We start from the raw sequence: 27285 nt of genomic DNA, 5'->3' as shown, positions 1-27285 counted from the left end.
AACAATGGGTCTCTGTTGTGTTATATACCCACGAACTTTATCACAATGATGGATTAGTGCTATAAAAGTAGGATTTCCATTTAGCTCTTAAATCTTCCTTGTAAGGGGTGGATAGATATATGGTTTGTAGCTGTATTAGTCAGCAGTTGAATCTTCATCTAGTAATAGAAATTTGATTAGTAATAATGTTGTTGTTTGTTTTCCACCAAAACGAGAGGCTTGTGGGGTTATTAATATCAATGCAGCACAAAACTTCTAGGTGACATTTTTATCTAACTACATCTGTTTTGGTGATTTACACCCAGAAACTGAACTGCAGAGTCACAGGGAGTTTGGGTTTTTATGTGGGACTCTGTGGTTTATATGGGGAATAGTGAGCAAATACTGAAGCCCTAGGGATTGAATCCTCCAGGAGCCTGGGTAAAACCCAAAATTCTGTAAATTAGTTCATCATCACTTGGCCTGGTGGCATCAGATGGAGGAAGGAAAGGGTGGTCTTTGGGGGTCAAAGAATTGGAGAACAGACTTTCAGAGAGTCAGTTCATATTTTTAAGACTACCTTGGGTTTTTAATATATAAAATGCCTTTAATAATAGCCTGTAAGGAGATTGATGTAATTGAGCTATTGAATATCTTTGTTGTGGCGTTCTACAAGTTGCTAAAATGAATATATGTTTAAGAAAGAGGATACATAGGGGCACCTGGTGGCTCAGTTGGTTAAGCATCTGCCTTCAGCTCAGGTCATGATCCCGGGGTCCTGGGATGGAGCCCTGCATTGAACTCCTTGCACAATGGGGAGTCTGCTTCTGCCTCTGCCCCTGCTCATGTTCTCTCTGTCTCAAATAAATAAATAAAACCTTTTTAAAAAAGAGGATATATAATGTTGTTATCTGTCATTTGCATTTTTGGTATGAATTGAGGATTTAAGAACAGATTTTTAAAAATGAAATGTAAAGAAAGATTGACATGGCTAGTTGACCCATGTCCAGATCCCTACAGTCATGAAACATTTTATAATTTTGCCAGTTATATGTTTTTATAAAGCAATTATTTAAACAATGGAAGGCCCTCTAGTTACATCCTTTGTTCTAATTCTCAGAAGTACTAATGAATAGGATAAAGATATTTCCTGCTATTTTCCCCAATTTTCAATAATTAATTTTTAACTTAATCATATGGGTTTTGTTCTTCAAGGGATAGAATGGCTGAATTCAGAGTTTGTCTGGGAAGGGCAATGGAGGAGGTCTGTTATTCACATCTACTCTATGGTCTGAGTGGCCCTACCAGCCTAAATTTTCTCCTAGTTGGGGCATTTGAGAGAAATAAAAAAAAGCTGAACAAAGGCAGTTAACTGACTGAGCCACCCAGAAGCCCCTCAAAAGTCATCCTCTGATTGCTTCTATTCTTGAAATCAGATCTATGAGAGAGGGGTTTTAAACAGCCATTTGGTGTGAGGCGCAAGGTGAGAGTTGGAGAGACGGGTCAAGACTTCTCCATGGATTTTGCTTTAACTAGCTTAACCAGACAAACCAAATCTGGGGGTGGACGAGGGGAGCCAGAAGTGAGAGGCTGCAATCAGAGACCTTGCCAGCCTCCCTCAGGCTGCCAGAGAGACTGCTCTCAAGTCCTGGGTTAATATTCACAGACACTTCAGTTATTTCACAAAATCAAGGAAAAGTGGCTTGCTCTTCTGCCCTAGGAAACCTGCGCATTCTCAAATATAAAATACTTCTCCACACCCTCACTCCATGTAAATTTTCTTAAAATGCCCCTTTCCTCTGCCTTCCCTGGTAAGATCCCAGCTGTAGATTTTCACATTTTTGGAAGATTTGGATATTACGGACCTAGTAGTCTCCCAACCCACCACCCTTACCCTTTGTTTGCTTTCTTACAAACCTGGGCCTCATCCCCACTCCCTTCCCCCACCCCCACCCCCACCCCTGCCATAGACTGCTTTCTTACGCCTAAGTTACATGCTGAATGTCAGGAACCAGTTCTATGCAATGACGTAGAATTTGCTCTAATTCCGTTCACACTGGCAGGCCACATGCCAGTTCTTTCCATGATTTTGTTTATATCCTTAACCCTTCCTCCCACCCCCAATTTTTAACATTACTCGTGTGAGTGAACATGTTAATTTTCTACCAGATACCCAGATCTCTTTGGTTTCTTAGCTTTTGTGTTGAGGCCACTTATCCAGATTAAGTTTTAAGGCCAAGTCAGTCATTGATTCCGTACCTACTCTCTGCCCAACACTTAGGCCTTAACCAACCAGTAAGCTTGAGGAAGCTATAGAGGCATCCTCTCTCCCATAACTGCTTAAGGTGAAGACGTATTTATGAAAAGAAGGCAAATGTTTGGAAAGATATTAAACTCTTTCAAAAAACCAAATACCTCTTCTAACAGATAAAGGGGGGTCATAATTCTCTTTCGGCATCCAGAGGGACACGATGAAGGCAATTTGAAAATGATTTTTAAACATCAATGGCATTAGTGCTGAGAGACAAAATCCATTTTGTACTTTTGTTAAATAAGATTGGACACATTATTTATACTGAATATCTAATAACATCTGTAGGAAATTCAGGTTCTTGGTAATTTAGGCCCTCATTAAACACATGTATTCTGTAGGGTCGAGTTCAATGAAAAATCTCATAAGGAGTATCCTGCAGTGCCCTTGCACCACGCTCCTGCCGCAGCCCTAGGTTGCTAATCTGCCCAGGCCAGAGGAAATCATCCCAAGACTGTGACAGGAGAGTTAATAACTATTGTGGCGTTTCCTATTTCTCATCTCTGGGCCCAGCCGTCAATGCATGTCACCAAAACCTTTACCCAGACATGCTCAGACTTTAGCTCAGGCCGCTGACAATAGGAGCGACCAGGCTCTTGCTGGAACAGACCGGGGCAGTCTGAACACTCTTGAAACCATCATCTTTTAAAGGACGCCTCACTTGATCCTCCTCTAGGAGGCTCTCACACCAGCGTCCTGGTCTCTGCTGTTTGTCTAGGTCTTCCCAGACTCTACGCAGATTCCGACATGTGCTCTGCTTTGGGCTCCTCTCCGATAGCCTTTGTCTTCCATAATGAATTATTCAAGGATGAATTTTACTACCATTTGCCACCAACGTTCCATCTGAATCTACCTCTAAATGCATAAGGACCTCGGGGCTGCCCACGACGGGGTTGGCAGCGGCCAAGGGCAGCGCAGCCCCCTCATCCTCAAGCTTGGCTCCTTCCATGGTCTGGTGACAGTAATGATTCCACCTTTCAGTTGTCCGGCGGTCTATGCACATAGGCGACACCTTTTGTTAGGCTTTGCTGGGTTTCCTGTTGTTGTTTAGACGAGCTTTAGCCATATCTTTGGTCACACATTTTCAGAGGCACAGAGCTCATTCGGCTCGTGGTCACTTGTTACTTGGTGCCTTTGAACACCGCACCCTGTGCTTGACAGCGGTCTTGGACATCATCCACTGATGAGTACCGCACGCAGAGGAGTATAGGAAAAAAAATCAATCTCCAACGTGCAAGCCGAAAACCCCGAATATAAAGAAATAATGGAAAGTTGTGGCATTTTTACAGAACTCCACATTTGCCAAACTTCCACATGCCCGCTCATTTAATTTTTACAGCAGCCTTAGGTATCATTACTCTGACTTTCCAGATGGAAACGGAGACCCAGAGAGATCTGAGTGACTCGCCCAAGGTCACACAGCCGGTGGGTGGCAGCCCCTGGTGCAGACCCAGGGTCTCTGGCCTCAGGCGTTCCTCCGCCCACAGCTAAAGGGGTTGCAATCCTTGTGTTCTGAGTCAGCCGCGTGGCCTTGAAGGAGTGGGCTGCGAGGGGCTAATGTCACAGGCACAGATGTTCCCAAAAGCGCCAACATGCTTTTTTTCTAGTCTCTTACGTCTACCGGTTTCGAGCATATGAGGTTAAAGAAAGAACAGAACTCAGATTTCCAGAACTCTCTATTCCTGAGCAATTTGGAGAACCAGGGCTTGGGTTGCATTTACAGCTTTTAAAGTGCCAAAGCTAATTAATGCAAACCCCACTTCTGTCTGTCAGAAGCTGTCTCATCTGTCAGCACCGGTGTCCCCGGCAGGCAGGGCCCGTTTAATCTCCCCGAGGCCCACCCATTGGGTGGCAGAAACCCACGGCCTCTGGAGGATCGGGGTGGCCGCGGGTCAGTGGGAAGCCTTCCTGAACACGTGGCCCCTGGACGGTAGGGAAGTTGCGGGAGGTTAGGGGGGCAGCAGGGCGGCAGGGGCCTGGAGCGGACGCGGGGCTCGGCTACGAGTCTGGCCTTGCGCGCTGTCGGGGCTTGCGACCGGGCCTCGCTTGCCCCTCTGTAGGGTGAGGTGGCCCCAGCCCTACCTCACGTGGGTAGTGTGGACGTCAAATAGCCCCACGCTGGCAAATAAGTACGTGGGAAAAGCAAGCTCTTAGCTGTGAGGTTGGTGAGGAACAGGAAAACGAGGGACAGTGAGTGAGTCTTGGTGGGCTGGGTGGGTGGGTGGGTGGGTGGCCCCCAGGGTGGCCCCACCCAGCTGCCGGGTGAAAACCCTGCTGCTTCAGGAGAGGGGGCGATGGGTAGCTGGGGCGTGACCGTGCGAGAAGGTGAGAAGAATCCGCTCTCCTGCAGGCTCCTCGCTTCCAGACATAGTAAAGGCCGGTGATGACTGATGTCCTAGGGAGTAAATTGGACACTTTTCCCTTTGTCTTCCATAATGAATTATTCAAGGTTGAATTTTACTACCATTTACCACCAACGTTTCATCTGAACCTGCCTCTAAATGCATAAGGACCTCAGGGCTGCCCACGACGGGGTTGGCAGCGGCCAAGGGCAGCAGGGCCCCTAATGGCCATTTCCAGCACAGCCCCCCATCCTCAAGCTTGGCTCCTTCCATGGTCTGGTGACAGTAATGATTCCTCATCAGGGGCAATGACAGCCCCATTTGCATTTGAGCAAATCTGATGTTCACACTCGGGAATACGCCTGAGTGTACCTGGGCTGAAAAGCATGTGAGGGAGCGCCTCGTTATCTTCCTGACTCAGCCCCAGTCATGCTAAAGCAGCCTGCTCCTCGGTAGGTAGCGGCGCGTACCCCGTAGTGAAATCATGGCCAACCCCCAACTTGAGGCTGGATTTATGTTCTATGAGCTAAAATGGGGCTTAAGTGTTTTTGTTGCTGCATTCTGTAGCTATTTACGTTCTTTTATAATAAGAAAACGTTTGCAAAGATGCACTTTAACAGACTTTCACAAGCGTCTGCAGGTGGGGGGTGGGGGTGGTTAGAACCAGAATACCGAAAATAAAGCTTTCACCTGCATTTTAAGCCTGATTTCTAGGTTTCTTTCCTTTCTGACTTGGTTCTAGAGTAAAAGCAAAATCACCATCTTAACTATTTTTTATTCAAAGTTTGAAAAGAAAAGGTACCAAATGATTTTGTATGACATGATCACGAGAGTTGGCAGCTGAGGTCTGGATTAAAACCTTGGTCTTGGGTGGCCCGGGTGGCTCAGCGGTTTAGCGCCGCCTGCAGCCCAGGGTGTGACCTTGGGGTCCCGGGATCGAGTCCCACGTCAGGCTCCCTGCACGGAGCCTGCTTCTCCCTCTGCCTGTGTCCCTGCCTCTCTCTCTCTCTCTCTGTCACTCATGAATAAATAAATAAAATCTTAAAAAAAAAACAAAACAAACAAAAAAAAGCCTTGGTCTTGCCATTAACCAGACTTTGGATAAGTGTCCTCATCTTTGGCTCATTAGTGAAATGGGGTAGCATGGATCCCATAGCTGTGGTGCTGTTACCTGTAATGACACTCCACTCTCGTGACTCACACCTTGGACTTGATCAGGAACCTCCTCTCTTCTGCTTTTAAGAATCTTAAATCCCAGAACACAGCCTTTGATTCCCCTAGAGTGTGCTCCCTCCCACCCGCACACCTGCTCTTTGAGGTTGAATAAGCCCTCAGGCCCCTTCTGGCAGCCTCTCAGACCCCATGAAACTTTAAAAGCTTGTCCGTCCAGCCTTGGGCCTCAGGATTCCTTAATTTGATCACTTTAAGCCAACAGGTTATCTCCTTTGCCTGTTCTGCTTCGAGACTTTCCATTTTGCAGACCCCCTTCCCCTGAGATCAAACCAGCCAGATGCTTCCTTCTTCTGCATTGGGGCTGCACAACTCCGAAAAGGGCAAACCCTGACCCCGCTGAGACACTCAGGACTGCTCAGTAATCTGCGTTGTGTACCTGCTCGTTGTGTACCTGCTCGGGTCCTTCTCCTGTTCCCTCGAAGAGCAACTCCAAAGCTTCATCTTTCTTCCCTCCACTGCCCCTGCCTTCATTACTCTCTGCAGATGACTTTCTTGCCTGTGTCTTAGAGAGAGGGGTGTGACATGGCACAGATGTCACACAATGCCTCCCCCCACCCCCACTTCCTCCCCCCCCACTTATCCGTGCCCACCCACATCCTTATCTTCTTGTGTCCTATCTTGGAGCAAGACTTTTCTTCCCTTCTGCCCAGGAAGGAACCTCCTGTGGGGGTGTGGCTCCCTCCTCCTCCTTTTTCTACTGTCTCTCCCCCCCGCCATTCCCCTGTATTGCCTCTTTCCCCTTGGCCCACAGACACTTTCCATGACATCTCACTTACTTGTATCCTTCTTTTTCCAGACTGGGCCAATTTTTTTCTTACCTTCTTTGTCTTCACTTGATGACCCTCCATCATTTTCTTCCCTCTGTATGATCTGGCCTCTAGTCCTGCCTCATAATCACTGCTTCTGTGTCCAGGGGCCTCATAATTGCCAGATTGAATGACCCCTTCTCAGTCGTTATTTCAACTTGGTCTCCTGTAGTATTTGGTTCTGATCATACCCTCCTTTTTGAAACTCCTCCCACTTCCTTTCTGAAATTTTCTCCTTCCTTGATTTTCTAGTGGCTCTACAATTCTTTCTTTCCCTACTCTCTGGTTGTTTTTTCTTAGTGTTCTTTTTGAATCTTTCTGTCTCAGTGAAACCAGCTCAACTTCCTGAAGCTTAGCTCCCATAGCTAGCATGCCATCCGTGGGATGCACAGCTGGGATGTGCATCATGGCCCTGGAAACCTTGTGTGTCTTAAATGAAGGCACCTTCTCCCCTCTTCATTTCGCTCCTACTCTTCTGTCTTGATAAATGATATGCTTATACACACACCAGAAACGCCAACTTCTTCCTAGAGTTCTTCTCTCTCAACTCTCCAAACCCCATGCACAACTCCTGTTGAGTCTACCTCTTATTCATTCCTCAGATCCATTCTCTCTGCCACAGACTTTGTTTCAGAATCTGTCTTGTTTAATAGTCTATAGATCTTGGTTGGAGGATTGATGAATTGTGATTACACAGCTGGGAATGGGTGATGGGGGGTGGGAAGGTGGGGAAGAAGTGGGGGAGATGGTAATAGGGTATCCTTTCTGGAATCCATTCTCATCCTGTGACTCCCAGCCTCAACCCTTTAAGGTCAAACTCCTTAGCATGACATGGAAAGTTCTTCTTGATTGGGGGCCCTGTCTACTTTTCCAAGCTAATTTCCTGTTGTTTTCCACATACGTGTGATGTCATAGCCATACACAGTTTCTTGCCCTTTCTAGTATGTTGGCCAATCAGTGCCTTTATACTCAGTGACTTAAATGTCCTTTTCTGCCTTTGTCCTTGGATCGTTTAGGACTGGATTAAGTCTTACATTTGCTCCCATTCCTGTTCAGCCCAATCTGAGTCGTCTACTCTACATCTACAGCTGTCTAATGTTTGGGAATGAGTCCATCATGTTATCAGTTTCTCAAGCTGAGAGTTCTGAGAACTCCATTTTGAGCAATCACAGTTGAAAAGCCAAGATCTTGAGAAAGAAACCAGTACTAGAGAGGCTAAGGCTACGAGTGAACTCTCAAGAGCCTTGAGAAATATTTTTTGTCTACTTCAATGAAGCAGGAAGGAAAATGTAGTTAGTGAAATGAATGTCAATGTTACATATATTAAGTAATTTAAGTAGTATTTAAGATGCTACATACCTTAAATTATAGATATTTTGGGCAAGTCATGTAATTTCTTTGTGCTTCAGATTCCTTATCTGTAAAATGAGGATAATAATAATACCTACCACATAGTTTGTTATGATGAGTTAATTTTTGTAAAATGCTTAAAACAATGCCTGACACAGTAAGCATGAAGAAGGTATTAACTATTAATAATAACTTTCACTTACTAGCTATGATTGCTCCAAACTTATTATTTCTATTTTTACTAAAGTGATTAGAATCTGTCTTGTTTTGAAGTATGAATATGAAGACACATTTCCTTTGACTGATTCTCTACCTGAGTGTTCAGTGGGTCTAATTTATTCCTTGTAATTGCTGAGTCATCTTAGTTTCCACTTTTGTTTCAAAGATGTACCTTTTCACTTGACTTGGGAAAGGTTTGGGGGATGATGTTTCTCTAAGCAGGTTCAGCTCAGGACAGTCTCATATGCATTTCTCAACTCTCTGCCCCAGAGTAGAGGGTTAGCTCTGTCCATGATGTCCAGAAAATGGCACAAGAGTCTGGCCCGGCTTCATAAACCTCGTTGGCAGCATGCTCTCTCATGCTCACGCCCATGCTCGTGCTTTCTCATTCACCACAGAGCTCTCTGCTCTCTACTTGGTTTTCCTTGCCTCTACGTCCTATATTGTTTCCAAGGCCGCCCTACACCAACAGTGACCGCTGCTCTTTTTCTGCTCCCCACCTCCACTTCTCTTCCCCCTCACCGCTATTTCCGACAGAACTTGATGTCCATTTACTTGTATTAAAATGTTCACAATATTACAAATGTGTAATGAAGGAAGCCTATGCCTGTAAGTCCCACGAGGGCAAGAAATAGCATTTTATTCGTATTTGTAGTAGAGTAAGAACTTCCCTTGAAGGAAAATGATCAGAATCAAATGAGGTAATCTATAGGAGACAAATGTATAAACTATATAAATTACCCCACAGATTTAAAAAAAATCTAATCTAGCCTTTCCCTCTTCTGTTATGGAATACTATGATACTGTCATCACATCAAAATCATGAGGATCTAATTTTGTTTTTGCAGAAGTCATCTGGGGGAGGGAGTTGAGAAATGCATAGGAGACTGCCCTGAGCTGAACCTTTCCCCAAAAGTTTTTGTTTACCAAATCATTCAGGTCACTCTCAGGATCCTCTGACTCCCCTAACTTTGTTTTGAGGTTTATAGTAATTACATCTTTACCTAAGTGCAGTGTTGAAAACTAAAAGGTCTTTGTCCTGTAGAACCCAGATCCCTACATGGCCAGCTCCTTTGGACACAATGGGAGTATGAGTTCAACAGACCTGCATTACTATATCCTTTTATTCCAGATTCCTTTCCCTAATCATTCGCTTCAACACCATATATCCTAAGAGTCTGTGAGACTATTGACAATCCAGAAAGAATTTGTTTGTCAATAGTTTTTGGTGTATTAAAAGCAGAATAGTTAGGAAGCTCATACAAATTGCTTTAACTAAATTCTTGTTTCAAAATCTCATAGTAATTTCAGGTCTCTTGTTGAAATCTGAACATGCTCCGTGATCTATAGAGAACCAGCAAGCTGTTAGACTATTGCCCTTGAATTAGTTTTTCTCTTAAGTGAAGTATATCAGATATGGGTGTGTCGATTAATAAAATACAATCATAATGTTTATTTCTATATGACCTTTGTAACACAGAAGCCAGTAGATTAAACTTCAAGTTGAAAAGAGTGATATTTTTCTTCATAGTATATTCACCTAAAGCTGTGACAGAAATAGTATGTGACCAGACTAGAGAGCGATTTTGTGCTGGCAAATATGAATTAGAATGCAGGAAGTCTTGTTTTTTTTGCTACCATTTATTAAACAATTTGAGAAAAGTTCCCCCTCCCCAGGATAATTGAGTATATTTAAGAATGGATTTGAATGCTGATTATTTGAATAAAAGAGTATCTGCTGAGAATAGGAGAGTACAAAGCACAAAATTAAAATTGTAATGTAGCCTTAGAAAACAGCCTTTCTAGAATCTCAATCCTCATCAATTTGTTTTAGGGTTGATGCATTAGGGTTGTTTTTGGAGGACGTTGCAAAGTAAGTTAGGGAAGAATATTCTGGATCAAATACAAATGGTTCTTTCTCAATGAGACAAGGTAGATTTCTTTCTCACTATTTTTCTTCAAGGTAATAATTGTGAGTTAGCAGGCCAACATATATTGGAATTTTATTTTTAATGGTATCTTCCCCAGAAAGGCATGCCGTGACTTTATGTTGGTCATGGTTAATTTTGAGGAAGCTTCTGAAAATGGAGCAAGTGAGTAAAACAGCCTTACATTTCTATAAATCTTCTTTTAGGAGTAAAATTCATTAAAATGAAATTAAACTAGTGAGGAAATTTTAATAATTTTGATGATGATAATAATGTCAATGATGATTCAGACCCCACGGAGATGAACACAGTGCTCTATATATAGTAGAGGCTCAGTAAGTAGCATATGAATTTACATTTTAATCAACAGGGCTGCCATCCTGGTCAACTCCAGAAACTCCATTCATACGGAGAAGAATAAAAATTGTGTTTCTTGGAGTTGTGTAATTATGTGACTTGTTATTAGGAAAGAAGGTTTTTTTTTTTAATTATTATAATTGTTCTTCTCATTTTATGTGACATTAATATACTTTCTTCATAAGACCTTTCTTTTCTTTCTTTCTTTTTTTAAAATTTGTTTCAGAGAGAGAGCATGCAGGGGGAGGGGCAGAGAGGGAGAGGGAGACAAGCAGACTCCCTGCTGAGTGGGGAGCCCAATGCGAATCCTCCATCAGGCAACTCAGGTCATGATCTCAGGGCTCTCCATCCCACGACCCTGAGATCATGACCTGAGCTGAAATCAAGGGTCAGACGCTTAATGACTGAACCACCCAGGTGCTCCCATAAAGACCTTTCTTTGTAAAACTTCATACACTTCAGTGTGCACTGAAATCCATTTCAATTTATGGAAATGATGCCTTTTGGAAAGGTTTTTTTTTTTTTTTTTTTTAGTATCATTTTGCTTAATAGTGGAATATTGTACTGATTGTTTGTATGATATATTGTGAGGCTGTAACAAAAATTGTCGAGGCCAGACAGCTCCATCAGAAGTTATCATGAACAACACATATGAAGTGTTGATGAGGTGAGTCATCAGAACTCACTATCCGGTTGCTTCTGTTTACATTTTTGTCCTATAAGGGAAAATAGGCATAGGAACTTTCCATTTTCTTTCTTTAGAACATACATGAAAAATTAAAGAGATTTGCCTAGAGCCTTGTTTGAAAAATTGAAAACAGATCAAATTCTGAAGAGAATATATATATATTTACTCCTTTGGGTCCTCTGCATTTACTATCCTCCAGAGATTTTTCATGACTTTTGAATTTGTTTTCTAAAGTTCTTTTCAAAAAGATTTTGAAAACATTAAAAGTGCAAAAATAGAAATTTAATGTATTTTTTAAATTATGGCTTAAGCTTCTTAAGCATAAGGGGTACAATTCTTACATGTTTTTCAATAGTCAGATCTATAAACTGTTGACTGTCCATCAATGATTAATAAATTAATCTATGGTATTACTATTGGCATTAAATTGCAATCTTTAAATTACAATCATTTAATGGTTTATTAAATCTAAGACAAATTTTCTGGATAGGAGTTCCTGAGATACCACATGGTATATTTAAATAATTAAAAATTCTTAGTTCAGTTATTTGCTTTAAATGAGCACCATTTGGATTTTTTTACCCTCCTTTCTGAAGACTGAAGCCACCAAAGGAAAGAACCATTCATGGTGCGTACACCAGATTGCTGAGCTAAATGCCAAGGGAATGCAGACGGACACTGATCTTTCGGATAGTAGGCAACTACCTAAGGCCCCAGGTGATAGAAATCAAGTCTGGGCACCGAGGTTAAATCAGATTTAGTGCATAAGTCTTAGGCTATATCCCTACACATATTCCGTAACTGGAAATGAGGAAGAGGAGGAAAGAAAGGCAATTCCTCATTCTTTTGTGCAGATGACCTTAGTCGAGGTCTAAAAGGTTTAGGCAAAGTTGGTAGCTCCATCTTTTTGTATTTGTATCAAGAAAAGGTCATCAGATGTTCTCTTTGATTCAAAAAGCACAACCTGGTCTTTCCTGCTACCAGTAAGGTTGATCTGTTGGCTGCTGCCAGCAGGAGGGTTTCAACATTCTCTCTTATGTAATTTTTCAATCAGATCGCTAATATCTAAATGAAACAGTGGCAAATAGTTACACAAATCTTCATGGATAAAATATACTCAGACTGTCAGGCATTTGAATTTATAGCTCTATTCTTAACTCTTTCAGCTTTTGGGAGAATTTTAGGGCAAAATTGAGGTCATGTTCTTGCTTGGTTGACTTAGATGCAAGACCTGTCTGAAAGGAAAATGCAGGTTGCAAGAACCTTGCTTTGCTGAGCCCCAGTATCAGAGTTGTTACGCCCTCCAGAGCTGCCGTGCTCTTTGAAAGAGTAGAGAGGGTTGAAAAAGTGTTTCCACAAAGAGGTTGGGAATGCATTCAGACAGTGCCTGTCCGTGAAGTGCCCCGTTCTGTGTAGGCACTGATCCACTACTGAGAATGGAGTAGAGACCAACTCAGAGAGAAGGGCCTCCCCTCAAGCCGCCTCCATTCTGGAGAGACATGTCCAATACACGTGGTAGATAAACAGAAGGTGTAACTTCTCAGATGGTAGTCAAATGGGGGAAGAGGGCAGTAAGAGGGAGGAGGGCAGTAAGAGGGCCGAGTTGATGGACCGGAAAGGACTCCTGGAGTTGACCAGGATGGCAGCCCTGTTGATTAAAATGTAAATTCATAGACTACTTACTGAGCCTCTACTGTATATAAAGCGCTGTGTCCATCTCTGTAGGGTCTGAATCATCATCATCATCGTCATCATTATCATCATCATCATCAAAATTATTAAAATTTCCTCACTAGTTTAATTTCATTTTAATAAATTTTACTCCCAAAAGAAGATTTATAGAAATGTAAGGCTCCATTTTACTCATTTGCTCCATTTTCAGAAGCTTGGAGAACCTTGCAAAGTAAGTTAGGGAAGAATATTCCGGATCTGATACAAATGGTTCTTTCGCAATGAGATAAGCTAGATTTCTTTCTCACTACTTTTCTTCAAGATAATAATTGTGAGTTATCAGGCCAACATATATTAGAATTTTGTTTTTAATGGTGTCTTCCCCAGAATGACTCTTTGGGCAGGTGAAGGAGCAGAGTGAAAACATGAGTGGAAAGGGAGAAAGGCACCGTGCCTGGAGTGTGGGTGGGGAACAGGAGGTGAGGCCAGAAATAGGACCCCACAGTTGCACTAGCCACGCTTAACATCGTCATTTACCCAGAACATATAGAAAGTACATCACTACTATATACATACACACTTTTACTTTTTTACTATTATATATATATACACTATTATGTGTGTGTGTGTGTGTGTGTGTGTGTGTGTATATATAAATTTAATCCTTATTATTTTATACCTGTTGGATAAGGAAAAATTTGGCCCAAAGTAGCTCCAGACCCCATAAATCATACCAGGGCACCTCGGGCCTCCTCCAAAGCCTTCCTGACTTGGTTTCCAGGCTCCTCAGCTCAGCTCTCTGGCTCCCTCCGAGACCCCAAGTCGCAGGCAAGAGGCCCTCCTCGCCCCCCTGGCCAGCCCTCATCCCTCAATCTAAGCGGGAGGCCTAGAAACGTGATGGCAGAGAAAGGATTACACTGGAGTCAGGGAAACCTTGCCCTCCCGGAGAGGAAGCTACCTGACTGGTCAAGGTCGGATTGCAGCTAAATTTAGCTGGAAATCGGTGCATTTCTGAGCCATTTAGCTACCCCCCGCCCCCGCGCCCCAATCCAGCCCTGCCCAGAGCTCGGGCCAACCCCAAGTTCCTGCTCACAGTGTCCTCGTATTTGGCCGGCGCCCCAGTCTCAGGCAGGAGGAGGGTGCAGGCTTCCGAGGGGCGCCCCAGCTCTCAGCCCGGCAGCTGGCTTCCCGAGACCCATGTGTCTACAGACGAATCGCCCTTGTCCTTGCCGGCCACCCGTTTACCTGATTATAAATATGCAGGAGCTGTCCTGCGTTCACCAAGTGGCATTCTGCTTTCAAACATCCTTTTGTCCTCTGGCCCCCCTTCCCAAAGCAGGGTTTGCAGGCCTTCGCGTGGGAAGTGCGGGGCTACTGCAGGCTGTGCGGGCTCTGACACGTCTGTTGGGGGCAGAGACTCAGGCTTCGCAGAGGTCTGGGTTTGGTGCTCCTGTGGGTGGGACCATCACCGGGCCTAGTCACTCCCTGGGCCCTGTGTGGGGGAGCCCTGTTTGGATGCTGTACCTTGGCTGCCTTCAGGAGACTTGCCTTCTTGAATCCTCAAGAGCCTAAAGTGGGGAATGGTTGTCCCTGATAAAGCAGAGCGTTGCTCATCTTATTCTTTCTACAAATACCAAATGATGCTTCCCTTATTTCCTGGAAACCGATCAACAGCAACAGCACGATCCCTATATCCCTTCATTTGAGGAGCTTGTGTTGGATAACCCTTATATTTTAAGCTTAAAGTTTCATCACAATTTATACCTTATTTTTTTTTTTAAGATTTTATTAATTTATTTGAGGGAAAGAGAGTGAGAGTGTACCTGTGCTGGAGCACAGCAAGCAGGAGCTGGGGCAAGGGCAGAGGGAGAGAGAGGAGCAGACTCCCCACTGAGCAAGAAAGTCTCATTCATTCGGGAATTTGATCCCAGGACCCTGGGATCTGGACCGGAGCTGAAGGCAGACGCTTAACCGACTGAGCTACCCAGGTGCCCCTTGATTTATGTTTTAATCAAACAGAACAATGTATTCCTGAATCGAGCTGCCAGTAATTAAAAACTATAACCAAACATTTGAAAAAGGGGGAAAGGACACACGCGCTGTAAAGAGTTGTTAAGAAATGAAAATAGGCTGTTCTTTCAAAAATTAATGTAATTAGCAAAATTATACCTCTGTGTGCAAGTATCATAAACCAAATTGTATCTGGCCCCAGTACTTTTCTTTATTAGGTTGTTGTTTGTTTGCTTTAATTCAGAAAATGCCCCCTAATTGGGAGACAGCAAAGATCTTGGAATGAGTCTCTTACTCATATCAAAGCCAGGTGGAAAGTGGTCTTACGGGTCATGGCCATTGGGTATTACCTGTGTTCCAGAAGACCATGCATGTTGGAATCTGAGAAATATGCCCCTCATCTGTAAATGCTAAGCAGAGAAAGAACAATGCCACCTCCCTCGCCCTCCTCTCACCCACTGTGGGAGATCCCTGAGGGCAAAGCCTTATCTTTTGATCTTTGTGCCCTTGTGGAGAACATGACTTTAGAATTCAGCATTCACGGAGTACCTATTAAATGTCGAATTCTTTTAAAGCAGGGTTTCTCAGTCTTGACTCCATTGATATTTTGCGCCCAATCATTCTTTGTTGGGGGAAGGGAATGTCCTGCACATTGTATAAGGTCTAGAAGCATTTTTGGCTTCTACCCACAAGGTATCAGTAGTACCAGTCATGACAATCCAAAAAAAAGGCCCCAGACATCCCCAAATGCCTTTTGGGGGCTGAGTGAAAACTGTCCCTTAAATAGGGTGAGGTAGAGAGTTTAACTGCATTTTTTTTAGGATAAAACATATATGACTTTAAAATTCACCCGCTCATCTATGCCTATACCTATACCCACATCCGTACCCATATCCATCATACCCATCATACCCATTCTATTACCTGTATCTCTACCTATACCCATCTTTATCCCCATATCCACACCAATACCTATACCTATACCCACACCCATACCCTACCCATCCTCATACCCACACCCACACCATCTATCTGTGCACATACACATTCTTACAGGATCCTTACACAGGAGACATTTGGTTGGAAGCACTCATTGTAGTCTTTTTTTTTTTTTTCTCCATGGGAATCATTATGACTCCAGTAAATTGCTCACTAAATTTCATCTGTCGCCTGCGTTCCTGCTCAGATACAACTAAAGCCTATTGAAATTGATTTTTGTGTCAGCCACAGAGCAGGGATTCAGTAAGAACATGAAAGCTTCCCTTTCATTACTAGTCCTTTTTCCCCGCATTACTTTAGATTTGGTGGGCCCTAATTATATTCCAGTGCTTCTCCTGCTGACATTTCTTTTGTTTTAATTAAAACTTCTGGAGGTTTGAGGACACTGTGGGAGAGAGTTTATTCATCAACAGCCCTGATAAAGAGTCAAGTGGGTCCCTATTTGTGTCCCTGCTGCCCGAGCACGATAGCTGGGGACACAGTGGTCCTTGCCTTTTGTTTTTTCCTTACCACTCCTGTGCCATCCTTTTCTTCCCCCAGAACTCCAAGCTTCCAGACCTGCTCTTGCTGCTGCTGCCACAGACACGCTATTATGAAGTAACCCAGACGGCACTGTGGGCAGACCGGCTTCCTATTGAAGCCATAAATTAGGTGAAAATGAAATGCAGCACTGTCTTTTCTATCATCATTATTATTATTTATCTCTGCCTTGCTGCCTATGGTGCTTCGTGGTGCAAAGCCAACCCACTCGCTCCTGACCACGTGGTGGTAAATCTCCAAAAAGCCCAGGCTGGTGTGAGGCTGTAATGACAAACCGATGCAGGCCCCGGGAGAGGATGTAATACATCTTCTTAATCTGCAGCTGGGAAGTGGAATGGAGTGGGCCGAAGGGTCTGTCACTTGCCCCCTGAAGTAGCCCACAAAGACAGAGCTGTTGATTCAAAATCTGACAAAATGAGGTGCCCTCCTCCAAGAGCAGTTGGATGTGTCGGGAAAAAAGAAGGCAGAGAGGGAGGTGCTTGAGCAGGGTGGCACCTGGGCCTTACCTCTCTCTTGTCATATCTTTGTCTCCCTGTCCCTTTCCTCTGTCAGGTAAATTGTGAGGTCATGAAGTGCAGAGCGCTAGTGTCTGCTCACGCCTCCGGGCCTCACTCCTATGACCCAAGGGTGTTGGTTAGCAGAGGGAAAGGAAAACAAACCCAAAATCTTCTTGAGCAAAATACTCCTATCAGACCAGGTGGCCTCTTCCTCCCGTTACCATACTGGGAACTGGCCTTACAGTCCCTTATATCTTAAGGGAAAAGCTACCTGCCTCTCGTAGGTAGATAGTTCTCCACATTCTGTCATGCTTCTCCAGGTTAAGCCAGGATGGATCACTAGGGTCTCTCCGTTCACTGTGATTGGAGGCAGCATACAAGGTCCACTAGGTCCAGCAACTATGTTTCCAGGTGTGATTTAACACCTACTCTTTGTCCAATGCTGTGCTAGGCCACGGCAGAGGATTAAGCATATGTAAGGCCAAGTCCCTGCCTTTGAGGAGCTTGTGGTTTCAGCGTCCAGCAGCCGTGTACTTGGTGCACTGAAGGCCCAAAGGCACTGGGGAGTCAGGGAACTCAGAGGAGGGACAAGTTGGTTCCAGTAGGATTCACACCGTCTAGTCTAAACTCTTGAGGGCTGTCCACCGTAGCATTGAACTATCATAGACTGCATCGAGATCAGCCTGTCTGTGTATGGTAGGGGCATTACTGACCTCTATCATGCAACCCATGCATTTTAAGACACTGGCCTCTGAAACTAATATTAATTGCTTAAAAAAAAAAAAAAAGACTGTGCTTGGACACTCAGATTTCAGAGTACAAAAAACAAAACAAAAATAACCACTGAGAATCAACATAAAGTTGTTCCCTTTTGCTTTTTAAAAATTAAGAACACTTCATGAAGGACATTTTTCCACCAACAGTCTTAGAGTAAAGAAACCTACCTGAGTTGAATACCTCTGGCTTATCTGGGGGGAAGAAAAAAGCCACAGACAAGGTCCTTATTTTCTTCCTTCCAATGAAGTTGAGTATACTCATCATCCTGGACTGGTGTCCAGGAACCAGGGACTTTAAATACCATCGATGTCTACAGGGGCCACCCCAACTCAGGTAATAGTGGGGGGCTGTTGGCCCACGTGGGGAGAGGTGGAACACTGGGGAAGCCCAGGAGTTGGCTGCAGACACACATTCTTTCTCTATCTTTTGTACCCCTACATCGAGGAGGCTCGAATTTCCGAGAGGAATTATCTTCCCAGCAATTACTGTCCGAAAGCCACCGAAGACTGGTAATTCCATGGAATAAATGAGAGGAGAGCCCATGAGATCTTTGGTCTTGTGTTCCTCTCCTTGGGTGGAGAGAAGAGGTTCCTGGGAAGTGTGTTCTTGGCTCACAGCCACGGCCAAGAGACTGGTTCTGCTACTTTTTTGAGCTCTCACCACCCTGCAGCCTGTCTGCCTCGTCACTGCTGTCACTTCAGCTGTGTGTGTCTTTCCTGGGTACAGGCATTAGGCTCCCTGCCATGGAATCTGCATACATTAACTATTGTCTGCTAAAAATTGTGACTATTTGATTTTTTTTTCCCCCTTTAATCATCCATTTTGATTTATAAACTGAGCCAAACTGGCAGCCCTGAAGACAGGAATCCTAGTTTCTAACAAAGAAAAATGAGACAGTCTTTTCTTGCCCACCCTGTGTCTGTGAGCAAGCCTTGGTTCTCAGTTGGCCCAGCCCTGAACAATCTTGAAAACAATCCATTTTCTGCCTGGCAGAGGTGCCAAGCAGAGGAATTCACAGTGAGTGGTGTGGAGATGGGGAGCTGTTGCTTGGGAACTGTCCTGTGTCAGCACCTTGCTTCATCTTTGCCACAAGTCTGGAAGCACTGATGGCTGGATCACAGCTCTACGGCACGGAGAGCAGGACTTTTTAAAGCTCCTGATGAACCGCACATGTGGGCCAAGGGAAAATAAGTCCTTATTTAACCTGGGGAAACCCTAGGAGTAGACGCTGGTCCAAATATATCCTGTGACCATTCTTGTTCCTTGATCAGAAGGCTCTCTGGAGTCTTTCCATAAGGTGGTTTGGTCTACTTCTTTGCCTCAAGACATGTTGTGTCAAAGGAAGGCCGCATTCTTGAAGATGTCCAGTAGGTATCTAAACTATGCTTTAATCTTAACTGTGACTAGAGAATCCAGAGTTCACCCTCCTCGTTATAGCTCAGAGGGGAAGCTAAAACCAACTTCTGGTCTCTGTGATCTGTAGAGAGGGGGAGTATATTGGCCTCTCTGTCGAGTTGAAAGAAACTTCATCCACTAAATTCAGCTTCTCCTGTCTTATTGATGAGTGGGGTGATTGAAACTCTTGCTCACAGGCCCACCCCATCTGCTCCTGTACACTTTGGGCCTGGATAGAAATGGAAGGAACTGGGAGAGACTGATGTGGACATATGGATGGTGTTGACCAAGAACCTGAATACAACCCTCAGCCCTTACGGCTTGTTCCAGTTCACTAGTTAGCAAATATTTACTCTGAGGCCCTGCTGTGCCAAGCACGTGGGAGGAGCAGGGTAAATATATATCCAAGCCATTCCCGGGTCCTGCTGAGTATCTCTTGATTCCATCCACTCTTTACCCTCTCCCTTACTTCCATCCTGGTCCAAGTTGCCATCCCCTCAGCTGAATTAATTATTACCATTATAAATGTTATTTCTTTCCACCTTCTTTTCTGTTGCCTCTGCTCTCTGCCCTGCCCCTAGAACAATCTTTTCAAAACACAAACTTGGTGACTTTACACCCTTGCTTCAGACCCTGTAGAGGCTGAGGCTGCCCATTGGTCTTAGGATAAAGGAAGAACTGCTCAAAGTAGCCTGTGAGGCCCTGTGGACTTGCTAGACACTTTCTCTCTACCCTGCCATAGCGGCCTACTTTTAGTTACTGAAATGCTCTGATAACTATAGCATAACAGGACCTTTGAACATGCTCCCATGATGCTTGGGCTTGCTTGTTTTGTATAATAAGTCTGGAAACAGCTCCTCTAATATTTTAGCTCGTCTCTTTTCCTTGGCAATGTTATAAGAGCCCCCAGCTGCATCTTATCTAATGGTTGCAGCTTAGGCTCATTGTTTCCCTCCTCGACTATCCATTTTACGTCTCTTCTCCTTGGTTAGCATCTTTGCTGGTCTCTGTGGCTGACTTGTTGAGGTGACCTGATCCTCATTCCTGAGAAGTCTGAGGCATGCCTACCATGTCTTTCTCAGGCTTGACTGCCTCTCTTGTCCCTCTACCAAAATCCTGGGTGGCATTAAAAAAAAAAAAAAAAAAATCTTATCTTCTGAAGCCTGAGAGTAGGAAAAGCTGAAGCCCAGACTCAGGAATTAATTATCAGGGTAGAAGAAAAAGGATGAATCCCCAATTCAGGTCTGATTGGGAAGGAATAAGACTGAAGCTTGGAACAGAGGCATCCAAGTTGATACACTTGAGAGCCTGAAACCTCCGATTTCTCCAGCTCCTCTGAGTCCACAGCAGTGATGTTCCCATCTTATTTAAAGGTAGGCCTCAGGAATTAGCCTCACCTCTCTGATGATTTTCACAGGTTGCTTTCAGTTGATGATTAATTGCTCTTGGCTTTTCTTTCTTGTTTTTTTTTTTAAACTCTAGTATATAAGTGGCTCTCAGCAAAAGCCATCTGGTTCCATTTTTTAAACTATTCTTTCTTCCGGATCTCTCCAACATTGGAAATATTGGACTCAATTGTGTCCAATAGGCACCTGTATCCTACTCCATTTCCCCAGTAGTGAACATCTTGACAGTGCTCACTGTCAGGTGACACTGCTACAATATGCCAGAGGCTATGCAGGAGCCACTGCCACCAGTGATGGGGATCTCCTTGACAGCTACTCTTAGAGTCTGTTTCCTCGAGCCATTCTTGTCACCGACTGTCTTAGGTGGAGTTCCCCTGGAAACAGACCCTGAGATGGAGATTTACATCCAGGAATTTTATGGAGGAGTGGTCTTGGGGTCTACACCTGTGAAGAAAAATGGAATTGTGCAGAAGAAAGAGTATAACTGCAATGCAGTCTTATAAAGACCACAGCCATCCCTAGGAAGTCAGGAGCTGAGATGGTCCTTCAGAATTGTCCCTCTTTAAGACAAGAGGGCTGGACCGTTATACTCTTGTGTCAACCAGTCATTGATTTGGCTGTCTCCAGGTGGAAGCATGTGCCTGGCAGTGCTTTTGTGGTTGAAGCCAATTCCCAGAGATTGAACTGGCTGAGAGCTGTCAGATGTTTCAGTTTTGAAGGGAGAATCTGGGTGGTCTCCTACAGCATCAATGATAGATGGACGGATGGATGGATAGATAGATAGATAGATAGATAGATAGATAGATAGATAGATAGATAGACAGACAAAATCATGACATTTGATCCATGAAACAACAGCCATAACCACATGTGCTACCCTCAGATTTTTTTTTTTTTCCATTTGATTTTATCTTCATGGTCCTTTGTGGCTTTTTGTTTGTTTGTTTCTTTGTTTTTAAGTAAGCTCAGTGCCCAACATGAGGCTTGAACTCACAGCCCCAAGCTCAGGAGTCACATGCTCTACCAACTGAACCAGCCAGGCACCCCAATTTTCATGGTTCTTAGCGATGCACAATTTGAAAATCACAGCGTTGGATATGACCATTAGGGTTCGTGTAGGATGCCATGGAAACACAATTGTTCCAATTAGGAAAGTGCGCTTGCAATTAGGAAAGTGAAGTCTTCCTCAATAAAGGTGAGATCTAATCTAACCTACACGCGAGGAGCTAAAAACATTCTACCTGTGTGTGAGTCCTTGAACAGCACGGAAGGAAATGGTAGAATGTCTGCATTTTCCACAAACCCAGTTTGCTCCTCTGCTCTGCTGGAAACAAATGTATTTCAGTGACCTAGAAATGAAAGTACTCTTTCTTCCAGGCTAGCCTCGGGCTAGTCGCTCTAAAGCCATCTTGCTGTTCCTTAGAAAAGAACAGCAATAACAGAGCCAAGGCTTACAGGGCTATTTCAGACAAAACCATTGTTTTTCCTTTGCATTCATCTGAGGGAGGAGGTAAAGGGGTAGAGTACTATAATCCTTGAGTGATTTAGATTTCACAGCAGTTATTTTGTAAAGAACAAGAATCAGCATATATATTTTTTGACTTCAAGTGTGAGATAGAAGAAAGGAAGAAGGGGAGCAGAGTGTGTTCGGATGTGTGTCTGAGGATGGGACTGGACCACGCTCACCAGTTCTGAGTGACCCCACACCCTTTGCTCTCCCCAATTTGATGCTCATTCTTCCTCCTTTTTAGTGGGCCTGCTTGTTATGCTTGAGGACGTGATTGACAATAGGCTTTGGGTCCTACTGGAATACCAATTATGCTTTCTAGTCTAGATTTAGTCTGTTATTTTTGTTATTGTTGGCTATTTCAGGAAAAAAAAACTTCTTTCTTTTATTAAAAAAATGACTCAGCAACTGCAGTCCAACAAGATTTTTTTTTTTTTTCGAATTTTTGTGGAGAAAAAACTGTAACCCTTTTGTCTCCCTTTAAAGTTTCTCCCCCCACCAACCAGGATCAAAAAAATTTTTTGTCCTTGGTTGAATATGTATTTTAGATTCAAATTTAGATGGAGTTCCCTGTTTATATTTTTCGTTTCTTTTGGAAGTGGAAATAAATTAAAATTAGGAGTAGTGTTAACTTTTCGCTTTAAAATTCTCCTGTAATAACATCCTCCCATGTTGCCTTGCCCTCAAATAAAAAAGATTTTTTTTTTTTTTGGATCCTACCTGAAATAGAGATAAACAGTTCAATGTTTCACCCCTGTGATGTAAAATATGAAAGGAAGGTTTGTTTAAGAATTTCTTAAAATGTTCACGATAAGTTTTAATTCATGGGCTGGATGGCAGATGCGTGAGAGAAGAGGAGGTGTCCTGCGTTTGAGGTCCTCATTAATTGTGAGATTTTGGCCTCATCTCTAAAAGGGTCTTGGATTAGGCACTTTAGGGGCTCCTCCTATTAATTTATTTGTGATTTTATGAAGTTGCCTCCTTAAACACTCCTAACAATGACTGCGCCTCGGGTTTCTAGGATCTTTAGGTCAGCTGACTCCTGGCTATCTCCTCAAAGTCAGCCTTAATCTGGATCCTAATCTGGGTTGACAGTCTCCAGTGATGTAAAAGGCACCTCGTGCCAGGCGGCCTCCTTTGTGGCCCTCTTCTATCAAAGGGTGACAGTTCAGCAGCCTTCCTATCCCGGAGTGCGGGGGATGTCTTTGCCTGGGACTGAGCTGAGGCTGCTAATTGTTCCATCTCCAGGATCTCATTTAAAGCCCAAACTGCCATCCCGAGGTGTGTTATTCAGTCATCTGTCAGAGCCATCGAGAACTGCTCTTCAGCTTGGGAGTGAAATTGGAAATGGGAGAGAAGTAGGTTATTTTCTTTCTCGGTGTTTTCCTTCAGTGACATGATAACAGTCACTCAAATAAAAGCAAAGACAAAAACAACAACATACCCTATATTCAAAAAAGTAGCAGATATTTAATTTATTTCTTTCAAACTGAGAACCACCCACCCCCTGCCTTGTGTTTGAAATATGAAGTGGATTGCTTCTATTCCTGGCCTCCAACCTGGGCCAAAGGCTAGATCCGCTCGGCTCCAGGGGCTGCTGGTGGAAAGAAGGAGGTGTTGACATGTCCTTGTAACAAATTATTTATTCCAAGAAGATTCCCTGTTTCTTAAGGAGTTGAAGGTCAAGTGTAATGTTTCTCAAACTGTGTATTGACAAGGGAAGAGAAAGAGGTGGCCCTTAGAGCAGACCAGACTTCGCTGGTCAAGCCCTTGCTTGAACCAGGAAGATTCCATTGGAGATTTGTTTTCTTTTGTTTTGGTGGGGATGGGGGTGGGGGTTCTGCTGCAAATGAAGTCAGAGGACAAAGAAGGGAGAATGGGAAGGAAAAACAGAGAGGGATGGAGGGGGACCACTGGTTCTTTGGGCTCAATGTCGTGGTAGAAACATGGACATGTTCGTTGGTGCACAGAGGTGAGGAGGGATTGACAGTGAGATTTCAGGGGAGGTGGTACTTGAGTTGAATCTAACAAGAGTGAGTAACTTTACTGGGGATTCAGGAGCAGAGGAGCATCTTAGGCAAAGAAAACACATTATCAGAGAGGCAAGAAACAATATGGTGCATTCAAAGAACACAAACAGTGTAGTCTCAGGGACCACAGAATAAGAGCGGAGGGGAGGCCCTCAAGGTGGTCCGGCAGATAGAGGGTCGGTTCCCAGGCGGCCGTGCAGGCCACATGCAGGGGTGGGTGTGCCTTTATCCGGCTGTATGGAGCCATTAGGAGAACATCAAGGTGAAACAGCTGTAGGACACCAGCCAGACGCTCTGCATTTGTCTTCCGTTTCCCTACCCTCCTTTAGTGCTTTTGTAGAGAAGCAGCCACTGTTCAAGGTATGATTGATGGCCCTTGCTTTAAAGACTTTATACAGTTTGAACCCTAAATGAGTCTGAACTGCATAGGCTCACTTGTACGAAGATTTTTTTTACATTACATACTGTAAATGTATTTTCTCTGCCTTATGATTTTCTTAATAACATTTTCTTTTCTCTAGCTTATTCTATTGTGGGCACACAGTACATAACACATACAGCTTACAAGATATATGTTGATCGAGGGTTTGATGTTGTCAGAAAGGCTTTGGGTGAACAGTAGGCTGTTAGTAGTAAAACGTTTTTGAGGAGTCGAGAGTTATACATGGATTTTTTGACTGCACAGGGGTCAGTGCCCCTACTCCATGCATTGTTCAAGAGTCGACGGTATTCCCAAAGAGAAGCTGTTGATTGCTTTGCTGAGGTCATCATTACAGTGGCCCAGACTCTTACTGGGACCCAGACAACTCTGGAGACCATTCAGTGTTTGTCAACAGAGGACACTTGCAACTTCTCCCTTGTGTGAAAGGACTTCTACAGGAAAGTAGGATTCCTGGCCTCTGGACACTGAACTGCAGTAGCACTATGCTTCCCGCTCAGTCATGGTGAAAACTGCAATTCCAAGTGTTCTTTGGAGAAAGAGTTGGTAGTAACAATGATACCTGCCCCCTGCCCCACTCCCCACCCCCAGCCACTGTGTCCTTCCCCCCCATGTTTTGCAGACAGGGAAACTAGGGCCCCGATGGGTTACATCACTCTTCCCAGATGAACCTGCTGGTCATGAACAGAACCTAGACCAGAACCAGGCTTCCAGAATTCCAGTCCAGGGCTCTGTGCACTAACACTCCAGGCCCTTCCCTTAGGGTCTCAAAGAGGAAATAAGTAGGAGAGGCTGTGCTCATAACCATATTGGGTTAAGAGTTGCTGCCTCCTTCTTTTAGCTCTTTCCTGACTAAGGAGGAAAGGGAAGGAGCAGAATGGGAAATGGAAAGGTGAAGGGAGCACTACCAGAATCGGAATAAAATGGGTGTAAAAAGCTGGGAGCGATGAGAAGGAAAGGGACAGGCAGCGCCAAACCTATCCCCTCTTCCCAACTACAAGCGTCCATGCCTCCATCACCTGCTGTTTTCATCCACAAACATGCCACTCCAGCTGTGGGGTGACTACCCACCATTCCAGGCCCTGGGAATACAACAATGAGATGTGGCCCTGGCCTTCATGAAACACAGAGCCTAGAAGGAAAGACAACATTTAACATTAATCACAAAACAGGGTCATAAATAATCATAGATTGCACCTGCTGACAGCTCATCACTGTCAAACATTCTATATATGTTATGACATTTAATCCTCACTGAGATACCAGGAGTCAGGTACCACTATCTCTGTTTTTCAGATGAAGGTTAGAATGTTAGGGGACTTGACTAAGGTCACGGAGCCGGCATTTGAATCCAGCTGATCTTGGAGACAGTATAATACTTCCTGGTCACAGTCATTGCTGAAATGTATTTTTTTTAAGATTTTATTTATTTATTCATGAGAGACACACAGAGAGAGGCAGAGATACAGGCAGAGGGAGAAGCAGGCTCCCTGCAGGGAGCCCAGTGTGGGATTTGTTCCCAGGACCTGGGGATCCTGACCTGAGCCGAAGGCAGACGCACAACCACTGAGCCACCCAGGCGTCCTCGAAATGTATTTTAGAAGCCACTCATAAAATGCATTTAGAAGGAATGTGTATTGACCATCTTTGCTACTGTCTGAGAATTGGATGTAGATTTTACGTTTTTCAAGGAGCAAGTGTAGAGAAAGCTTCTGTTCGGAGGTTGCCCTCTCACCAGACACTATTTTCTTCGGATTCTGTGTGGTTGACCCTCTATTGTGGTTCTGAAGACCAAAGATGCTTGCTTTAGCCAAGCAGCTGCTTATGCTCAACGCTGCCTCTTTAATCACAAATTTGAATTGATTACTACCTGTTTTGTTTTAGGTTCACGTTTAAGACAAAGATAAATTTACATTCTCAAGTTAGAGCAGAATCCTGTCCAGTTGAAACTGTTACAATACAAGATATTTTCACTGTCCAGGAAACTAAAGTTGCTTCACCTACTATTTTCTGACAGAGGAGATACTGGTGTCGCCTCCACGCGGAGCTTCCTTCCTCCCACAGAAGCCCTTATCTACCACCTTGGAGAGAAGATAGAACCAAATTATTCAACATTGCCTTTTTTGGTTAACTTACCACTATGAAAATAAATCCAAAATCAAAGTGATGGAGATGTTTTTCGAAGTAAATACTACATAGAAATTGATCCTTAAAGCATTTCAGATTTTTTTTTCTAAATATTTTATTTATTTATTCATCAGAGACACAGAGAGAGGCAGAGACACAGGCAGAGGGAGAAGCAGGCTCCCTGTAGGAACCTGATGGGGACTCCATCCCAGGACCCCGGGATCACAACCTGAGCCAAAGGCAGACGCTCAGCCACTGAGCCACCCAGCATTTAAGATTACTGTGTGTGTGTGTGTGTGTGTGTGTGTGTGTGTGTGTGTTTCTGTTTTCCCCATCCATATTCTGTAACAGTCATCTGGGTAATTGTTCTCTATAGGTGGAACTGAATGTGGACATTGCTTATCAGAACTAAATCTTTTATTATTTTTTTTCTTTACAGGGTCGTCATGTTAAAACGGGCCAGCTTGCAGCCATTAAGGTCATGGATGTCACAGGGGTAATGTATCTTTATCTTCCATCTCAGTAGCTCTATATTTGTGATAGAGAAATTAGTGATAAAAAAATTGTTTTTCAGAAATAGAATCTTCCTAAACATCTAAGGTCTTTCTCCACTGAGCTTAATGTAAAGCAGTTAAGAGTATTGAACAGCTGACTGCAAAGACCATGGATAAATC

The 27285-nt window shown here is 43.9% G+C and overlaps 1 protein-coding gene across 7 annotated transcripts in view; it reads left to right on the top strand.

Moving 5' to 3' along the window:
* The window catches only part of TNIK (TRAF2 and NCK interacting kinase), a 376625-nt gene that overhangs the window by 196004 nt on the left and 153336 nt on the right, over positions 1-27285 (top strand). For all 7 annotated transcript variants that reach the window (XM_025425582.3, XM_025425579.3, XM_025425581.3 and 4 more), the window contains exon 3: positions 27051-27107. In XM_025425582.3, the coding sequence (XP_025281367.1) occupies positions 27051-27107 (57 nt within the window). The remainder of the gene's footprint in view (positions 1-27050; positions 27108-27285) is intronic.

Source organism: Canis lupus, chromosome 34 (genome assembly GCF_003254725.2).
Source record: "Canis lupus dingo isolate Sandy chromosome 34, ASM325472v2, whole genome shotgun sequence".
Lineage (NCBI taxonomy): Eukaryota > Metazoa > Chordata > Mammalia > Carnivora > Canidae > Canis > Canis lupus.
The sequence above is the reverse complement of the archived record's forward strand: the minus strand, read 5'-3'. Positions and strand labels throughout refer to the sequence as shown.